The sequence below is a fragment of the Zonotrichia leucophrys genome, chromosome 5 (genome assembly GCF_028769735.1).
Source record: "Zonotrichia leucophrys gambelii isolate GWCS_2022_RI chromosome 5, RI_Zleu_2.0, whole genome shotgun sequence".
NCBI classification, from domain to species: domain Eukaryota; kingdom Metazoa; phylum Chordata; class Aves; order Passeriformes; family Passerellidae; genus Zonotrichia; species Zonotrichia leucophrys.
The window spans coordinates 20252357-20270417 of NC_088175.1; the positions used below are offsets into that span (position 1 = coordinate 20252357).

Genomic DNA, 18061 nt, shown 5'->3' on the forward strand with positions numbered 1-18061 from the left:
GTTGTGAAGGCAAAAGTTTTCAGTAAGAAGGAAAGAACTGAGGCCTTTTTCTTCTATGCATGACCAGCTTTAAAACAGGGAGGATAAGTAAATTATTGAAGTGGATAGTTACCTAATTTTAAGAGGTTCATTGACAGAAATAAAACTGCACTAGCTTTAGATCTAGTTAAAACTAATCCAAACACCTGTACACAGGCTTTCACCAGGTTAACCTCCTGTGCAAGTATTTTATGTAATCTATCTTAATCGTACAACTGAGCTACAGCAGTAGCAGTTACAGCTGTGAAACTCTCTTAATCCTTAAGTAAGCCACAGAAATGTTTCAGCTTTCAGACAGAATTACAATAGCTCCAGGCCAGAAGTGTTTACAATCCTGCATTATTTATTAGTTTGAGGTAGTGCTGAACACATGAGAGTCTAAGGAAGGGGTGGGAGTAAAATGATATTTTGAAATCTGGTGCCTGAGTATTCCACCAGGATGTGTGACTTAGTAAAGATGGAAACACTAACCTGGCACACACACCTGTGCACAGGCATAAAGTTTCAAAGACCACACAGTTTTAAAGGAAAATCCATAGCCAACTTCCAGTTCAAAAATTATATTAAATATAAAATAACCAATTAATGCATTTACAGAAAAATTAAACCAATATGAAAGTAACCACTTTCATACAGTTTGCAAAAAAGGAAAGATTAAGTTAAGGCACAGTGAGTAATACAGTATTTCATACAAAGAAGGCAGTGAGAGCATTTGTTATGCAACAAATAGTAGGGAAAGGAAGTAAAAAAAAAACATACTGACATTAATTTATTGGAAGAAAAGCAAAGTATCCTTCAGCTGTCAAAGTATTACTCAAGCTATCTGATGTTTTCTTTCTTTGATGCTATATGAACTAACAAGCTGGTTTTCTGTGTATTCCCTTGGTGTTGAATCAAGCTCTCCCTTGCAGACATCCAGGGCAAAGGAGTGATTTTACACTGTGGTCAGCACCCTCTGTCTTTCAATTCAGAAAAGGCAAAGGATGGAGTATCAAAGCAGATGGATTAGAGCTGATGATTGAATCTTCCTCCTCAGATTTTCTGTAGTACTGGAGAGCTACAGACAGATGAGAGGAAGCATTTGTGCTGTACAGGACATTAGTTCAGGCAGAGGGTCATCTGAAATACATGATTAATTCCAGAAACTAAGAGCCAAGGTGCCTGGCCTGTGGTGTTACATCAGGCTCCTCAGTTGGCACTGGGAGCAAGGCCAGGGACATGTCATGATACCCAACAACCCAATTTCATTAAGGACTATTTTAAACTTTTTTTTATAAATCTCAAAGACAGAAGTAATGTTCTACATGGTAAATAGTGCAGGTTCTCTGCTCCTTTACCTACAACAGTTGTCCACAGAAAATGACTGAGGCAATGACACCTGATTGTTGCAAAGTAAACTCTTCACCTTTTACAAGCTACAGGTACAGTCACTGCAGTAAAACAGCTTAATTGGTATTAGATGTGGAGCTGCACTTCATTTAGACAAAAATAAAAATTTCTGGTTTTGTAAGTGCAGTATCACAACACATATTTATTTAAGAGAAGGAAAGAGTCCTAAGTTTGGTTTTGTTGTTTCTAGTTATCTATGTGTTCTGTGCTAATAGGATGAAAATTATCTGCAGTGGCACATCCCTTACTGGCAATTTAACATTCAACACACAATTTCTTTAGGTTACTCAAGTACACAGACTTGTGTAATCAATGTCCAAAAAGGTTCATAGTTCTAGACTGGTACTACATAGAGTACCATGCACTTCATATCATTTAGCAAGACTTCAGTTTCTTTTTCAGACCACTGAGAGCATGCACTCAAGCACATGGGTCTCTTAATTCTTGGGCTTGAGAACATCCTAGACTGATGTTAGTTCTGAACTTTGCTACAACAGCACTGGATGGAGCAGCTGAGCATTATTGGCCTCCAAGAGTGCTGGTACTTGTTAGTAAGTTCTTAAGGATGCTTATAGCCTCCTGGAAAGTTGGGATTTTTTTTACTTAATTAACAAAAAGTCAGTGGACCCTTTAATTAACATTAAATCTAACATTATTCTTTTGTGTTAACAACAGAAAAAATACATGCATACAACAGTGACAATAAATAGGGGGAATAAGACTATTATAATTACCTTTGAGTTACAGGATATTAATTCCTATTAATCTATTCATAGAGAGCCAAGTTGCAAACAATGTGCAAATCAGGTTTTTAGAAGTAGGAAACAGCACTGCCTCTGCAATTCACAGGTGTTAGAGACACAGCAATTCAAAGAAAAGACATTTCTACTTACTTTACACAGAAATTAGCTCACACATTCAATTTTAGACCAAATGTTTGTAGTGCAATTTTCATTTTAGCTGAAGTGCCAATTTGGCAGAATGCCTCAGACTGACTGAACAGACATTGCCTAGCTCTCTCCTGATCAATAAGAATGGTAGGAGTTGTATTTCACTGAACAAGCATGATCCTATTTTTCCTGTTTATAGGCAGATTGTGACACCTGACAGTTCTTATTTCCTACATTATACAGAGCTTTACACTTAAGGAGGGACAGGAACTACATCTTGGTTATTTTCCGCAGTGGGTGGGCAATCTCCCTCACTTTCAAAGTTTACATTCACAAATGAAGAGCATGCTGTTGCTCCAGGCTGGTCTGTCTGGACAGGAGCCTCAGCTTGTGGCTTGTTCTGCTGTTCCTGATGCTGCCTTTCTGCTTCTTCTGACATCTTGTTTTCCTGTTCCTCCTCTTCTGCCTAGAAAGAGACAACCAGATTCATATGCTACTATTTACCACTTAGATTAAGTCTTTCCATAAGAGCATAATAGTTACAAGGTAAGGACATTTGTTCCACTAGAAAACAGTCACTAGTTGATCATAAGATACATTCCAGAATTCCACTCCCATTATGGAAAAAAAAAAATCCCCAAAAGTGAAGGATTAAACTGTGTTAAACACAGAAAAAGACACATATCTAAATAAGCAGTTTTAGTTAACAGCAATAGTGATAGGTCTACCTCCTTCAAAGTTTTTTCAGCTCTCAATTAAAAAAAAACTAATAAAGCCTTAAATATGTTTTCAATCTCTTCTAAAGGAAGATTATAAGGGTTAGGTTATTTTGCCCAAAGCACTGGCTATTTATCAGTATTGCCCCTTTATGCTTGAGAACAAACAGTAACCTCGTGTTCAATTTACCCTTGAGACTGTGTTGAACAAGTTTTAGAGTTGGAAAGCGTATTGCTAGCAGCAATACCCCTTTTTCAGTGTTCAGCAGCTGTCCATCCAACTTTCTCAGTGTTGACTTAAAGAATGCATGGTACAAGAGAAACAGAGCAGAGGTCAGCACCCACCCGTTTCTCAGACTGATGAGCTGGAGAGAAAAGGCTGATGGATAAGAAAGCATTAATCATGCATCAAATGAAAACTGGAGGCAAGCTGAAATTGAGGGTCTAAAGCTTCATTTTAATGCTAGAATACAAATTTTATTTTTTAGAGTACCAGGAAAGACAAGCTGGGAGAGAAGGAGTGCAAGAACCCTAGCTCCCACACATACCTCTCTCTTCATTCTGTAATACTCATCAATGGCATATTGGTATTTTGGTGTGCTTATTCCCAGAACCGATGCAATCTTTTCCCCCAGGAAATCACACACTAAAAAATAAAGGGAGGTTTACATAGGATTAGTATCTAGAAGAGAATTCTTGTACGTTTTAGTATAAAAATTATCACCATCTTTCCTGAATGGTTTTCTCTAGTCCTACTTCATTCACAAAATACCACAAAAACCTGTGAGGTTAATCTCCTTATAGGTAATTATTAGCTGAATATACTAATAATTGCTCTTTAGGATAAAGAATGAACAAAAGAAGAAGAACATGAAATTCAGTGAAAATATATATGGTGATAGGGTTTGAATTCTTCTAATTTCAGCTTTGGATCTAAGTTTGTTTTGCTAGGAACCAGTTAAAGGGTAAGCCTTGAGCTGAACTGAAACTGAAAATTAAGGTTAGACAAAAGCACATGGGTACCAACTGTACTGGCAGTTCAATCTGGTGGCACTAGCAAACAGACAGGATTTACTGACACAAGCATACCCCAAGTCAGTTTTAACAATGTTCTGTGTTGCATACTAACAGATTAATAAAATGTTTGTTTCAGCTGTCTCAATTTTCAAACTGTAGGCTACATTCAGTGCTACTTTGCTAAAATAAATAGGGCACAGTCAGAAGTATGGAGCAGAGGTAAGCTTGTCAGTCTCTTTACCATGGTGAAGGCTGCAGATAACACTGGTCGAGTAAAGGCAAGCAAGAAGTCAAATATTCTGCACTTCAAATTGTAAATCTGCCCCAAGGATGCAAATGACTTAGTCATCTTAGGGAAAAAACCAGAAGTCAGTCACTGACTGCTTCAATGAACATTCAGAAAAATGAACTCTATAGATATCCTGGCATCCTGAGTGCTGCGCAAAAGACCAGTTCAAATTACAGAGGTAGGAGCCAAAACTGAAATGCAAAGAAGAAAGGACTGATCTTCAAATTCATAAAGGACTTCTAAAATAAGGAAAAGCAGTATCTACCCTTGCATATGAAGAACAGATGCATCAAGGAATATAATTACACTGTACATTAGAGAAAAGACATTTCTAAAAATAAGGATAGGTTAACTAATACAACAGTCTGCCAAAAAATATAAAAATATTCAAAATTATATGTACAATGACAGAAACTCCAAAATAATTGTGGAAGAAACCCAATAAAGATACTTTACCTTGGAAAGAACACAGACTCTGACAAGCATTTTTAAAACTTGGCAAAATTTTAAGAGATCCATGAGTCAAACAAATGTCTGTGCAGCAGCCTTGACAACAGTCCTGTTTATTTTGTAACCTCAGAAGTTCACAGTATGGCATGCAACCAGATGTGTTCTTGGGATACATTCTCATTGTCTTCAGAAAAACTGTCAGTTTAGTTACACCAGCCAGCATTCTTTACAGGTAACATCACACAAAATGGTTCCATACAAAATCTAATAGAAAACTGATTTGTTCCCTTGCCAACATCTATCTATCTCCATATGAAGAAAAAGGGGGGGAAAGTGTTCGTCAAAAGAGTACTTTCTGTTCATTTTTCCATGCAAGAATTGTTTATTAAAAGTAAAAAAAATAAATCTATAAATGCCTAAGGCAGGAGAGTACAACTCCACAGATTAAATACAGTTCAATTCATACTTCTGAAAAAGCAACAACTAGAAACCAAAGATGATTTACAGTCTGTCAACATGACTTTGTGACTTTCAGTATTCCCCTTCTGGTTTACCCAAGAATTAAATAAAGCAATACCTGATAAGGTGGATGTGGCAACTCGCAGCATGTGAAACCACAAGTAGGGCCCCCAAGTGAGTGTTGTCTGCAGGAACAAGAGCAGTGTGAGTACGCACAGCTGTGTGGCCACGGCACAAAACAACACATGCAGAACTGAAAATGGCTGGAGAAGAAAGACCTGCAATGTTTTCTGTTTTCCAGCTACTAGCATGTTTTTGTTTTAAAATAAGTATAGACCAGACAAGTGAAGCAAAGTATCACCATAAGATATAACCATGGTTTACCTCTGGGAAAATTTCTTTCAATGCTTTTTGTTTCCTGCTTCCAGACTTGGGAAATGACAAGCAGCCAACTCAATTCTCGGCTAGAAAAAGCTTTCCACAACGTTCTGCATTCCATCAGGCCGAGAGGAGAAGTGAGGTAACAAAGTAGTCCCTCATTACAATAATGAGTGAACTGCAAAAGACTGTTTAAAATCAAACCAATCCTTCAAGCATCTGAGGAAGAGGCTGCTTTAAAACATTTACAACCAAACAGGAATTATCCCTTGAAATCACACCTGGAAAAGAAAGCCAGGAGCCCTGAGTGGGGGAGAGTTACAGCAGCTCTGGGGGAGCCTTGGAGCCAAGCAAAGCAAAGCCAAGCACAGTGAACCACGAGGAACACAATGGGAATAAACAGGGCTCAGCTGGGGCCACCTCAAACATTTGCATGTGAGTGAGGAAGTTTCTGTGAGGAGCCTGCACACCAGGGCACACAAACATGAGGAACTGGAGACCTGTGTGCAGCTGCAGGGGTAGGATCTCATCAGGATCCCAGGGATGCAGGGAATGCACCGAGTGCTGCTGTGGAGGGATACAGGCTGCTCAGGAAGGGCTGGCCAGGAAGACAAAGAAAAGGAACTGCTCTTTGCATGACTGCAACAGCAAAAATACTGCAGCCCCCACATGAACTGATACATAGATACATACACAGTAAATTAAAGATTTATAATTAAATTAATTATAAAATAATGGGTGTGCACAGGCTATGCTTTTCATTGAGGGAAGAGACTGTATCTGTTTAAAAAAAACCAAACCAAACTGTGTAATAAAAGGGGGGAAAGCAGATTCCAAGCAAATGGGGAAAAAATTGTAGGCTTTCCCATTTGTGAAAAGGCAAATTCAACTTTCACAGTGCACTAAAATACATTTATAGTTAACAGGCTGTTGTATTCAGGTGAGCTCTTTGATCCATATTTCCCCTCAGAAAGGATCTCTGTAGAAGTACCTTTCTTCTGGAAAGTAACAATTTAAAGTGTTAGCTTTTATTAAGTAAAACACATGAGCTCTACTCAGCTATGTAAGTATTTATAAGTTGCTGCTAAGAACTGTTTGGTAGTAACCTTTTTCTATGATCTTCTTTAACAGATACGTGTACAGGAACAACCAATACTATTTGAAATAATACAGCTACAGAAACTACCTGGTATAGCCTCAGTATATATGTACACAAGCACTAGGCTTTGGTGCTTTCCTAGCATCATCTCTACAAATCAGTGCAGCAAGAAATTGTCTGTCAAGCCACAAACTCAAGTTGGGCAGGCTGACAAAAAGCCAGATGCTATATATTTTTGGCAGGGGATATGGAAAATGTCCTGCCAAGGTAAAAGTGTAAGCAAAACCAGCTGCTATCCTACTTACACAAAAGCACCTCCAGCTCATTGATTATGTGCTCAGTTGGCAGAAAGGCTAACGAGGAGTTTGTTCAGTTGAAGAAGTCAAAAAAAGTGCTGGAAAAGCTTGTTGCCACAGGTGCAAATAATGGCACTGACAGGGCTCTGCACAATCCTTCATGATGAGGTGACAGGGTTAGAAAGCATTCATGCAGGGCACAGGACAAACAAGGGCCCGCTGTGTGCTGTAAAAAAGAACTTACAAGAGCCCCCATAATATTTCAGAGAGAAAGGACAAGCTAACCTTCAACGTGACAGAAGTAAGTCAGACCCAGAACATTCGAACAAGTTTGTGGTAACACAAACGTGGGAAACAGCTGAGGCTCAGCAGACACAGAGGTTCTGCTGCTACTCTTCCCCCTCCACAGCTAAAAATCAGTTTGGTACACTGGAAGCACTTCTAAGTTCAGCTTTGTGGGAGCCTCTGCTTCCTGACCAAGCCCAGCCAGACATTTCCGCATCCCTGACAAGCAAGGCTTTGCCAGACTCCTCAGTTCAAAAAGTAACTATCTTTCCAGCATCTCAAAAGACAATATAAAATCATGAGAGAGGCTAATTCACAGGAAATGAAGAGGAGAAAGGACATGGTTTGGAGAGTAAACCACCAGGAACAAGGGATCACCTTTTTCCACACATTCCCCCTTTATCTCTTCAGGGTAAATTTGGGTGCCTTCCCAGAGCACCTTGGAGAGGGAAGCACAAAATGTCAGGCAAGAACTGGTACTGGGGAAACTGGAACCATTCAAGTGACATGAACAGGGCTCTTAAGCAATGGCCCAGTTCAAATTAATCAAATTCATCCCTGTCAGTGAAGTAGCTTTAATACACTGAGCTGGAAACTAGAAAACCATACCCAAGTCAGGTCCTGCAGACCTGCAGAACCACATACCCAGACACTGCATGTCAGCTTCCTCTGGCCAGCCAGAGAAGCCTTCATCTTCAGTCTTTAATCACCTCAAGGATGCAGTAATATTGTTTTTCTTGACAGGAAACAAGGGACAGTATGAAACACATACACTGTTTATAGTATTGCTCCTGCAATCAGTCTCTTTAGTAGATGTTTCTACAATGTTTAATTATATTACTCAACTATCCTGACTTTATTTTGTTGTCAAAATGGAAACCATAATGGTTTTGACAACCGATTTTTAAATTACAAAAAATCTAAATGTATCATTTTAATTTAAATAGGAATGCACATAATGGATTCAATCACTGATAAAACCAAGGGGCCTCTGGTTCAATAACAGAACAGGATTTTGTTTCCTAGTGTGGGACTGCTGAAGGGAGCACACATGTTCTCTTGAATTTCTGAATGCACCATGTTCCTAAACAATCCACACACATTTTTTTTTTCAGCCCTAATAACACTTAAACTTTCAAAGGTATGTAGGGTTTCTTTACGTCAGAGAAAATGGCAAAATGAGAAAAATAATAATATCCTGATTTAGGAAAAACCAAATCCTGTATTTAATAGTTAATATACACCACCAAATATACACTTTTTCATTTTTTACACTGTGCCAAGATAAAGTTTAAATTAATTTGTTAATTAGTTTAATCAATGACTGTTCAATGCTATAATAGGTCTTTTGTGTAAGACCATGTAAAACTGCGGCATCTAAGACAAGCCAGTGAAAACAAGATCAGGAACACACATGTCATACTCCATCAAGAGCTCCTACCATATTATGAGTTACTTGGTCAGTGACTGTTTTTCTCCTTCATCCCCAAATTCTTAAAAGAAAACCAGAGTTTGATGGTCCTCAAGAGACAAATCTTTGCTGTTTGAAGTTAAGGCCCGTTTAACTACAGGATATCAAGATAACCTTCCTGCAAGGAAGTGTTTCAATCTTTCTGAGCATTGAAGGTTAATAAAATCAAATCCCTCCTGGAGCTTTGTTGCAGATGTCTTCTTGGGATGGATTCCAAAGTTGTCACACCAAAGTCATTTGCTCACAGTCCCTCTGTGCAGACTCACACTCCACCTTCTGCCCACTCATCTAACAGGTGAACGCAGCAAAGAGTTTACACCAATAAACAGAAGGATTATCTTCCTAATTAATACAAAATAAAGTTTTGGTGGACAAAACCCAAATGAAAAAATATATATAGAGTGCAAACATCTACATTTTAGGACAAAATTATCAAAAATACATCTATGCTATTAAAGCATTTGAATTTCAGTGTGAGAACATTCAGATATTACTGAATGCTACTATCTGAAAAATAATATCCTGTGTTCTGGATTAAAAAACTACAAAAGACAATAGAATGGGCACCCTAGTCCAACAATGTTAATGAACTGAGTACTGATCTATTGAAGCACTAGAAGTTCTTTCAAAGAAAATTTAAAACCCAGTTCTTTTTGAGACTTGTTTTGTTGGGAGTAACAGGAATCCACCACACCAAGTGCTCTGGTTATGGTATTACTAGGATATATACATATTACTTTGTTAGTAAGAAACACATTAGCATTGTCTGCTTAGCTGTAAAACACAATTAAACCAAGGTACTTACTGAAGACATTTCTTTACAACACAGCAAAATATTTGTTTCCCTTAAACTCCTTCAAAAACTGCCAGGAGGCTAATACCAGCAGAGCTTTGATATTTCATGAAGAAAAGTTTCTATTCAAAATACTGAATGTGCTTTTTCTGAAAATAAACTGGTCCAGAAACAGCTATTACCTGAAACATACTTTTTTGTATCCCAACTGAGATAACAAGTTTTAGACATGCTGGTCTCAGCAAACTGACTATTTAATTGCTTTTATAGAAATCCTAAAAAAAAAACCATTTTAAAAGCTGCTGTTGGCTAAAACACCAAAGCTCAGCTTGGACTAGCATTTCTTCAATTGTCTGGCTCAGCTGGGATACACAAAGCATGCAGGAGATAAAGTAAGCCTCACTTAATGGCAACCCCTGCTCTAATCAACTTCATTCTGTCCGAGGTAAAAGGCAATACATAATAAGGCATAGAGTGCTCCACAATAAACTACCCTGGTTTAGGGGGTGCTTTTATTAAAAAATGTATTCAAAATTAAGGACTTAATAAACTACAAAAGGAGAATAACGCAATCTTAACTCCACCATACAATATTGGTTTTGGTACTCAGAAAAGAAATCCGTGTTGGGAAAGGAGGGGAACAATCATGCAGCATTCCTGGCTGCTGTGCACACTTGAGGGCTCTTTAGTTAAGTGTGAGTGTGCACAGCAGCATGCATGTCTCTGTCCCCACAACACCTACACTAAGGCTTGTGAGCCTTGGAACTCTGCTACTGTCAGGAAACAGCACAAAAAATACACACATCTTGTTCCCAGATCATTGTAATTGGGAACAAAGATCTCTCAGACATCCACAGATATCTGACGTGATTGCCTCACTCTGAAGATACCTGAACATTACCATAACAGTCAGTAAGTTTCACAGTTCCTGCTTTGATTTGAGAAGGAGCAAAAACCCACCCTAGTACCCAGCAAGGCAGCTTAACATCTCACTCCTTGTTTGTGATTACAGTACAGTTCTTTTCCAACTATATACTTTGTGTGTATTTAATGCTGATAATATCCCACCTGCTATTAAGGTAATGTTATTATTTTGTTGTATACAATAACTGCCTCCCAAGAAAGAGGGCAATGCCATCCATCCATATAAAATGCATTGCAATAGCTTCAGCTATTTGTGGAAACCCCAATCCCACCTGAATTCCCACAATCTCACTGGAGCTTAGTCCTCAACCCACCTTTTTCCTTCTTCAAGATAAACTAATTTTACAGAGGGGAAGAGAGGTACTGCTTGTCAGCCAAAGCAAACCTCTTATGGTCCACCAGCTCTTCAGAAGAGCATAAGCAGAAAGTCAAAACCTTCAGTCCCTTCAAGAAAGCCAAGCTCTCCCAGGATGGATACACATACTAATAAATACAGGGTCTACTACTGTAGAGTAAATAGAAAGCTTCAATCATGCCATTTTTTAATTATGGATTCCCAAACAAGGGTGCAGGAGTGTCAGGTAGAAAGCAGGGCACTGCTGTCCATGCACACAAGGTCTCTTCTCTGAAGTGTGGGAACCAGGAGCTCCACAGCAGCGCCTGCCTCCATTCACAGGCTGAGCCACATCCATCAACACAAATGAACATTACTTACATGGACTAGGCAGCTCCTTTAAAATCTGGTCTTTATGTATCATGATTTACACAAGTCTTCCTTTATTTCTGCGAGTCGTCTGTTTCTTCTCCTCCTTTACTCTTTTAATTATATAAAATTCTTGTTATGGTGACCCTAAATTACAGGTTTAATTCTTCAGTGTCAACAAACATAAGGGAAAAATGTCTCCCTTGCAATTTTTTTTTTAAGCAACAGTATAAATCAAGGTATCTACTTTTATCAACACAGCAAGTATTATTAGAAGGGAAATGCAGGAGAGGACAAACTAGAACTGTGAAGAAATTAAACCCATTTCTAATTAATAAGGCTACTTTAGTGGAAGAGAACTCCAGGACACAACTTCCCAGTAATACTTTTCACAGATTTCTGAATCTCTTAATCCAATCAAATTATTAGAATTTATAATACTAAAGACTGTATCAGATTTGTGACACAAAAAATTAAGTATGAAATGTTTATAGGTGCCCAGTAAACCAGAAGTAGTTATTTATCAAGTAAAATACCTACAGGATCCACAGGTGGCAACAGGTCTTTTTTCTCTTGTTCATCTTCCTCTTCATCTGTGCTATATTCTTCCATTGTTTCTCCACTTGCAAAATGAATAACCCTCCTTGGAATTTTCTTTTTCTTTCCTATGACACCCAGCTCCACATTCTCAAAGCCACTTTCTCCCTTTGAAAGTTGCTATAAAGGAAAAAAAAAATCATTATCTCAAGTGCATGCTTCTGGAACTGGAAAGTTCCCCCTTGACAAACTTCATGAGATATTTAAAATATCTTAGATTAATTAGCATTTACAGTGGACACTTATTAGAGCTTGCCTGTAGATAAAAGACTGAAACATTCTTGTTTGCAGATATGTAAAAACCAATCCCTTCTCTAAAAGAAACAAACAGGTTTCTTCTGGGGGGTCATGTTTCATTAAATAATTTGATAAGCACAGAAATATCAATATTTTTGAATAAATATTTAATATTTATTGTTGGGTTTGGAATTAATATCTAATGAAATTAATCAAGCAGTTCACGGGCTGTAGCTGCCTCTTTGCAAGCTCAGACAGACACCTTTAGCACAGAAGAGAACTGAATAACTAAGCAGCCAGGCTCAAGCCTTAAAAAGATGCACAGAGGAATCTGCCCCTGTGGGCTTTCATCAGCAACCATGAGCAGTGCAAGGGACCAGGGTAAAAGGACAGCACTGAGTTTTGTGGCTAAGAACTTACAAAGTGAGGAGCCTGGCTGTGTCCTCCAACTGCTGAACGCTACAAAGCGGCCTTTGGGTCACAAGAATTAAGAATATATACTTCTAGTTCAGAAGCCTGTCAATAAATCCTTAGGCTAGTCACTCCTGCAGGCAGAGAATTTTAGTAAGGTTTTGTATTGCAGCTATCAAAACAGAGCCTTCATCTTGGTACAGCTTTTAGATGCTGCTGCATCAAATGCACAAAGCTGCGCTGAAAACACTTCTGTCATATAGAGAAGGCCAGAGAGGTTAGGAAATGCCAACCACATGTTTTTAATGTACCATGAAGGTTTTTAAAAATGCATGAGCTCATGTAATTTGAAACTGTATCACAAGGAATGACAGGCAGAGTGCATGCAGAATCCAGGTTGCATTAAATGCATTCCAGTTTCCAGCATCTTCCCTACACAAACCTAATAATCTCCACAGGGCACAGTTCAAAATTATAAATAAAAATACACATTTTATCACACAGCTGTAAGACATCCCTTTATCACTGCAAGTGCAGCATCACCATCCTCATGCTAGATTACACAACACAGCTCTGCAAGGCAAGCAGCTTGGTTAGCCGGGAAATACAGTGGGCACGGGGGAGAGAGGCAGCAGAGGGTCCCGGGGAGCAGAACTGCTTCCCTCAATCCAGCCACGGATCGTTCCCGTGCCCGCGGAGAGGAGGGAGGCCGGCAGAGATCACGGGCTGAGCTCCAGAGCGCGCAGAGGGAGCGCACCCATCCATCCACCAGAGTGCCCGATTCCCCGCACCGCCGCTCCGCAAATCTGCAAGTCATCCCAGCTCCCCAGCACCTCTCTGGCCCGGCTCGCACGTTCCAGGCATTTTCCTGGAGGAGCACAGCAGAACCCAGCAGCAAGTTTTCAATGGGGTAATTCGGCTGAAACATTATTTTCAGGCAGAATCACATTTTCACGCAGAAAGACAAAACTGACTATCTGGGGCCCAGTGCAATGTCTCTGCTGTCTATCAGTGTTGGAAACAGAGCAAAGCTACAAAAACACAAATGCTGAAAACAGCGAAGCAACCTGAGCCCAGGGAGCGCTGCTTGCTGCCATTATAAAAGTGCCACATCCCGGGACTCCGTTCTGTATCTTTTTGTGCAAAAAGGCACCACAGAATCAGCTTTTCATGAACATTCCACACTCCTTTATTGGCATCATACAATGACACTGTTTTTATATTTAGGCACAGTACTGAAGAGCACTGTTTCTTGCAAACACATCATAAATATCACTGTGATTAATAATAGCAAGCAATGTGAGTCCCTCCTTAAGAGGTCTTCCAAAAGCACAGTCTCTTAATCTGATTTTGGCTCATTTAGTGCAAATGCTTCAAATATTTTAACTTTAAAAAAATGTGATTTAATATTTCAGGTTTTAAAAGCAAGCTTTAGTTCTCTGAACACCCTCCCACATACACTACCTGCAGCAAGCAACTCCACATAGCTGGTACTGGTAGAACATTTCAGACAAATGCAGTAACTCAAGGCAGTAAGGATTCACCAAGGAACAGAATCTGCTTCCCTTAGTAATCGGGCTCAAAGTCCTACATCATTAAATAAAACAATGCATGTCATCTGTTGTTTTGTTTATTACCTAGTCAACAAACCTGTGTGGGTTTTAGTCATCACTGGCCTTTTAAGTTTCACCTGCACAGCAATAAAAGCCATCTCTCCCAGGTGTGAGCAGAAAGTTCAGCACCAATAAATTTTATCTTTCCAAAACTGTGGTAATGCAAATTTATTCTAGAGTTATCAACTAGATTCACTTTATAGCTCAAAGGTTATGGTATTTCTTATTTGACAATTTATACTTTTGATCCTCCTTTACAAATTCGATCTTCTTTTCCAATTTAGGAAGTTTTTACAAAGACCTTTCTTCTAGCGCATGGCTTTAGTCAGGTTTCTGACCTCATTTTTTTTCCACAGGCTCCTCCTTCTCTAACGCATTATATGGTCTTGAAAGACTCAGCATTTGTGGCCATGTCACAGAAGTATTTACTTTGGCTTCTATTCTGGCAACTGTTAGACACCAAGGCTGGCCAGCCTTGTGCTTTTGCCACTCTAGCTAACACTCTTAAGGCACTCGGTAAACACTGTGAGGCAACTTCCCCTTTCTTTTAAATGTCCCCTTGGAATCTTTCTTGGCTTTATGGCACACATACAAACCTTACTTGTCAGGCAGTCAGGATCTGAAGCTCCTGCTCCTTGTTTATCCTCTTTACACCTACTCTATCTCACCCTTTGTCCAGGAACAGAGACAGAGCAGGGAATCTTGACAGTGCTGATAGAATACCCAGGACAAGAGAATTTTAGTCCACATATAAAATGCCAAAATAAATAAACTACTGTTAAGGATAAGGTGTGCCTGGACACCTGCAGGCAAGCTGGGAGAGCTGACACAAGTAGTATTAGGTGTTGCAATAACATAAGGCTTCATGAAGGAGACAAAGAAGAAAAGTAAAATGAAATAGGGAGACTAGGCTATAGACTTTGGTATCTTTTAACCCTGCATTTCACATTTAACCTGTCAAATGCAGGAATCCTTGTAAGAGCTTATCACCCAAAGCACCAAAGTGTGTGATGCCCACATTCCCAGAGAAAGATGAGTAATTCCATTTGCACAGATCCACTGACCAGATACTGCTAGTCACTAGAAGGCTGGTAACAGCTAATGAAAAATATTTCTACTATGCTATCTTGGCTGTCTTACTGATTTTTTGGAATTTTTTTTTTTCTGGCTAGGGTTGAGGGGGAGGAAGGTTGTTTAGGCTTGAGCGATTTGGGTTTTTTTCATACTGCTGGTTTGACTTTCCACCGTTGTGTTTTAACTGAAATTAAACAGCGTAAGTCTTTCAGAAACAAAAGACAAGATGACAGAGCCGGAGGACGGCAATGAGAAAAGACACCCTCCCAGTAAGGCTCGGAAAGGCACCACGAGCGGGGAAGGGGCAGCGGCAGCGCCCACAGCACCGGGGCGCCGCCGAGGCCGGAGCGAGGAGCGGCAGGACCGGAGCTCGCCGGGCTGCGCTGTAATTAAGAGCTGCTGTCCCCGATCGCCTCCCACGCCTTCGCCAACTTGACAGCACGGAGGGAAGTGGAAACCTGTCTCACTCTAATATTTATCAGGCTCGTTTGTCAGAGCCATTGTCCGCCGGCGAGCAGGAGACACCGGAGACACGCGTGTCCGCCGCGCTGTCTGTAATTACAGCGCGCTGGATGGACGGGCAGACGGCTGACAGACAGACAGACGGACAGATCTCCTCTCCCGCGGGCGCGCCACGGCACTCCGCGCCACAGCGGGGACCGGGGGCTGCCCCAGCTCCGCGCACCCCAGGCCGCGGCCGCCACCCCCGCCCCGGCCGGAGCCGCCGCGCCCTCGCCCCGCTCCGGAAGCGGCTGCGCCCGGTCCCGCCGCCCTCCCGGAGCGGCCGGGGAGCCGCCCGCGGCCCCGCTCACCTGCTCGGGCTCCATGGCGCCGGCGGCGGGCGCGCAGTAGAGGGTGATGGCGGCCAGCCCCTGTTCCATGCTCCCGCCCGCCGCGGCGCCGGGGGAGGGCGGCAGCGGGCCCGCCGCGGCCCGGGGAGGCGAGCGCGGCCGGGCGGCACCGCCCGCCACACCGCCCGCCGGGGCGGTGCCTGCGGCCCGCGGGGCCGGCCGCGAACAGGAGCCGGCACCCGGCCGGCAGAGACTGGGGCACCGCCGCCACCGGCTTCCGTCATTTCGCTTCTCCCCGCAGCCCGGCATTAACCGGAGCCGGGAGGGAGCACACAGGAGAGGCCAAGGGCGGCCGGGCTGCCGGGGACAGCCGTACCGGCACGGAGGCGGAAACGTACCCTCACTGCGCTGAGGGAAAAGCGCCGTTCTGGGGCAGCACGCACATCATCTCCCCAAAACAGAGTGAAAACCTGCAAAATAATAGAATAATACTTTAAGAAGCAGACAGAGTTCCTTGCCAGTAGTTAGGGGGCTTACTAGCCCAGGACCACCCTTGCTCAGCCTTGCAGGATTGGGTGATGGTTCAGGTAACTCAGCCCTTTGTAAAGAACGAACGAACCCTTGAATAAGAAAGAAATGCAGACCAAGAGAGCCCCGGCCCCTGGGCTGCGGCTGGGTGAGAAAATAACATGCACGCCCAGGAGGGTGGGAGAAGTATTTGCCAGGTAAGAGATTTGCTCAGCTGCTCCTGGAGAGAGGTGGGAGCCCTTCTGCCTCCAGTGTGCGCTGATCCCAGCAAAATGTACGTTAGTAAATGTGAACTACTAGTGAAAACAGCTGGAGGTGGAAGCATCTGAAACATTCTTTTTATGGGATTGAGAAGGGAGCAGTTTTAAATTTTTTTTGGAGGGGAAGGGGGTTGAACCAATGGCTGTAACATGCACTTACATGACAGCAAGAGCTGTCTTTCAATCCTGCATCATTAAGAACAGTTTCCAAATAATTACACTCTATAGCACAATATGGGCTCTTAGACACTCTCTTAGTCATATCATCAAAGCATAATCCAGAGCCCATGACAAAAGCCCAGGTAAAGCACAGACGCCTCAAACTTACACTTATACCAGCATAAGGCAGAAAATGTTCCTTGTGAAAAGGGCTGACATACAATGTATGATTACAGAAACAGTAATTACAGAATGAAAGGTTAGACTGTTATTTTAGACACTACAGGGCTGAATATCTGCTTAAGGGATTACAACAAACATACATCTCTTAAAGTTCCAAAGAAAGAAACTAATGTTAGGATACATAAATATTTCTTACCCTCAACAGAGTATCCACTCTGTTTAGTGACGGACTGGTTGGATAGTGTAACAGCTCCTCAAGAGCATTAAATCATCAACCAACCAACTTGATTTCCTCCACCTCTGCTGTGGTCATAGAAGCTGTACAGTCATATTGAACCTAATCTTTCACCTCCCAGAACAATTGGCATTTGCAACTTGGACAAGTTTAATAGATTTAGCACATTAATGCTGAAAGTCCTACGGAAAGATAAAGAGTTACCAAATAAAGCCATAGCTGTTTGTGTGTGTGAATAGTTAATTGTCCAGCTTCCATCACACAGCTATCCATTGACCATCATAACCATTTCCTCTTAGCAGGCTGCTCAGCAGCAGCCTGAGCTCAAACAGCTCACACAAAAGCTTGTCTGACAGCAGCAACAGCTTTCAGCAAGATCTACACAGGAAGACAAACCTCAGTCTTCTAAGCACTTCTAGTGAATTTCGCTTGACCCTAGCTCTTCAAGGTTCTTGTATGCTAGACAAAATTTTTCTGCAGACTTCTCTGAGATGCCATAGAGGGTGAGGACAAAAACCCTAATGCAAGAAAATGGTGCCAGGAGTGTTGTTACACATTTGCCAGGAAAGTGATATTTGCATCAAGCTATGAAAGGCCATGTAAGTCACCAGTCCATTTAGATGTGCTCCTATACAGTTGAACTCTTGTTCTTAGTGCCTCCATCATGGATGTGATTTTTTTTTCCCAGGCTTGAGATCCTCAGGCAATTTTTCTAAGCCTGCTCCCAAGTATTTCCTACCTGGCTTCCTAATGTAAGAGCAATATACACTTTGTT

At 41.4% G+C, this 18061-nt stretch overlaps 1 protein-coding gene across 1 annotated transcript; it reads right to left on the minus strand.

Moving 5' to 3' along the window:
- Positions 1–584: 584 nt before the first annotated feature.
- FAM177A1 (family with sequence similarity 177 member A1) lies at positions 585–16220 on the minus strand. Its single transcript, XM_064713520.1, is given in 6 exon segments — positions 585–2784; positions 3583–3680; positions 5368–5434; positions 11739–11915; positions 15943–16133; positions 16136–16220. Coding segments are annotated over 6 exon segments (816 nt in total). The 5' UTR covers positions 16206–16220; the 3' UTR covers positions 585–2571.
- Positions 16221–18061: the final 1841 nt, after the last annotated feature.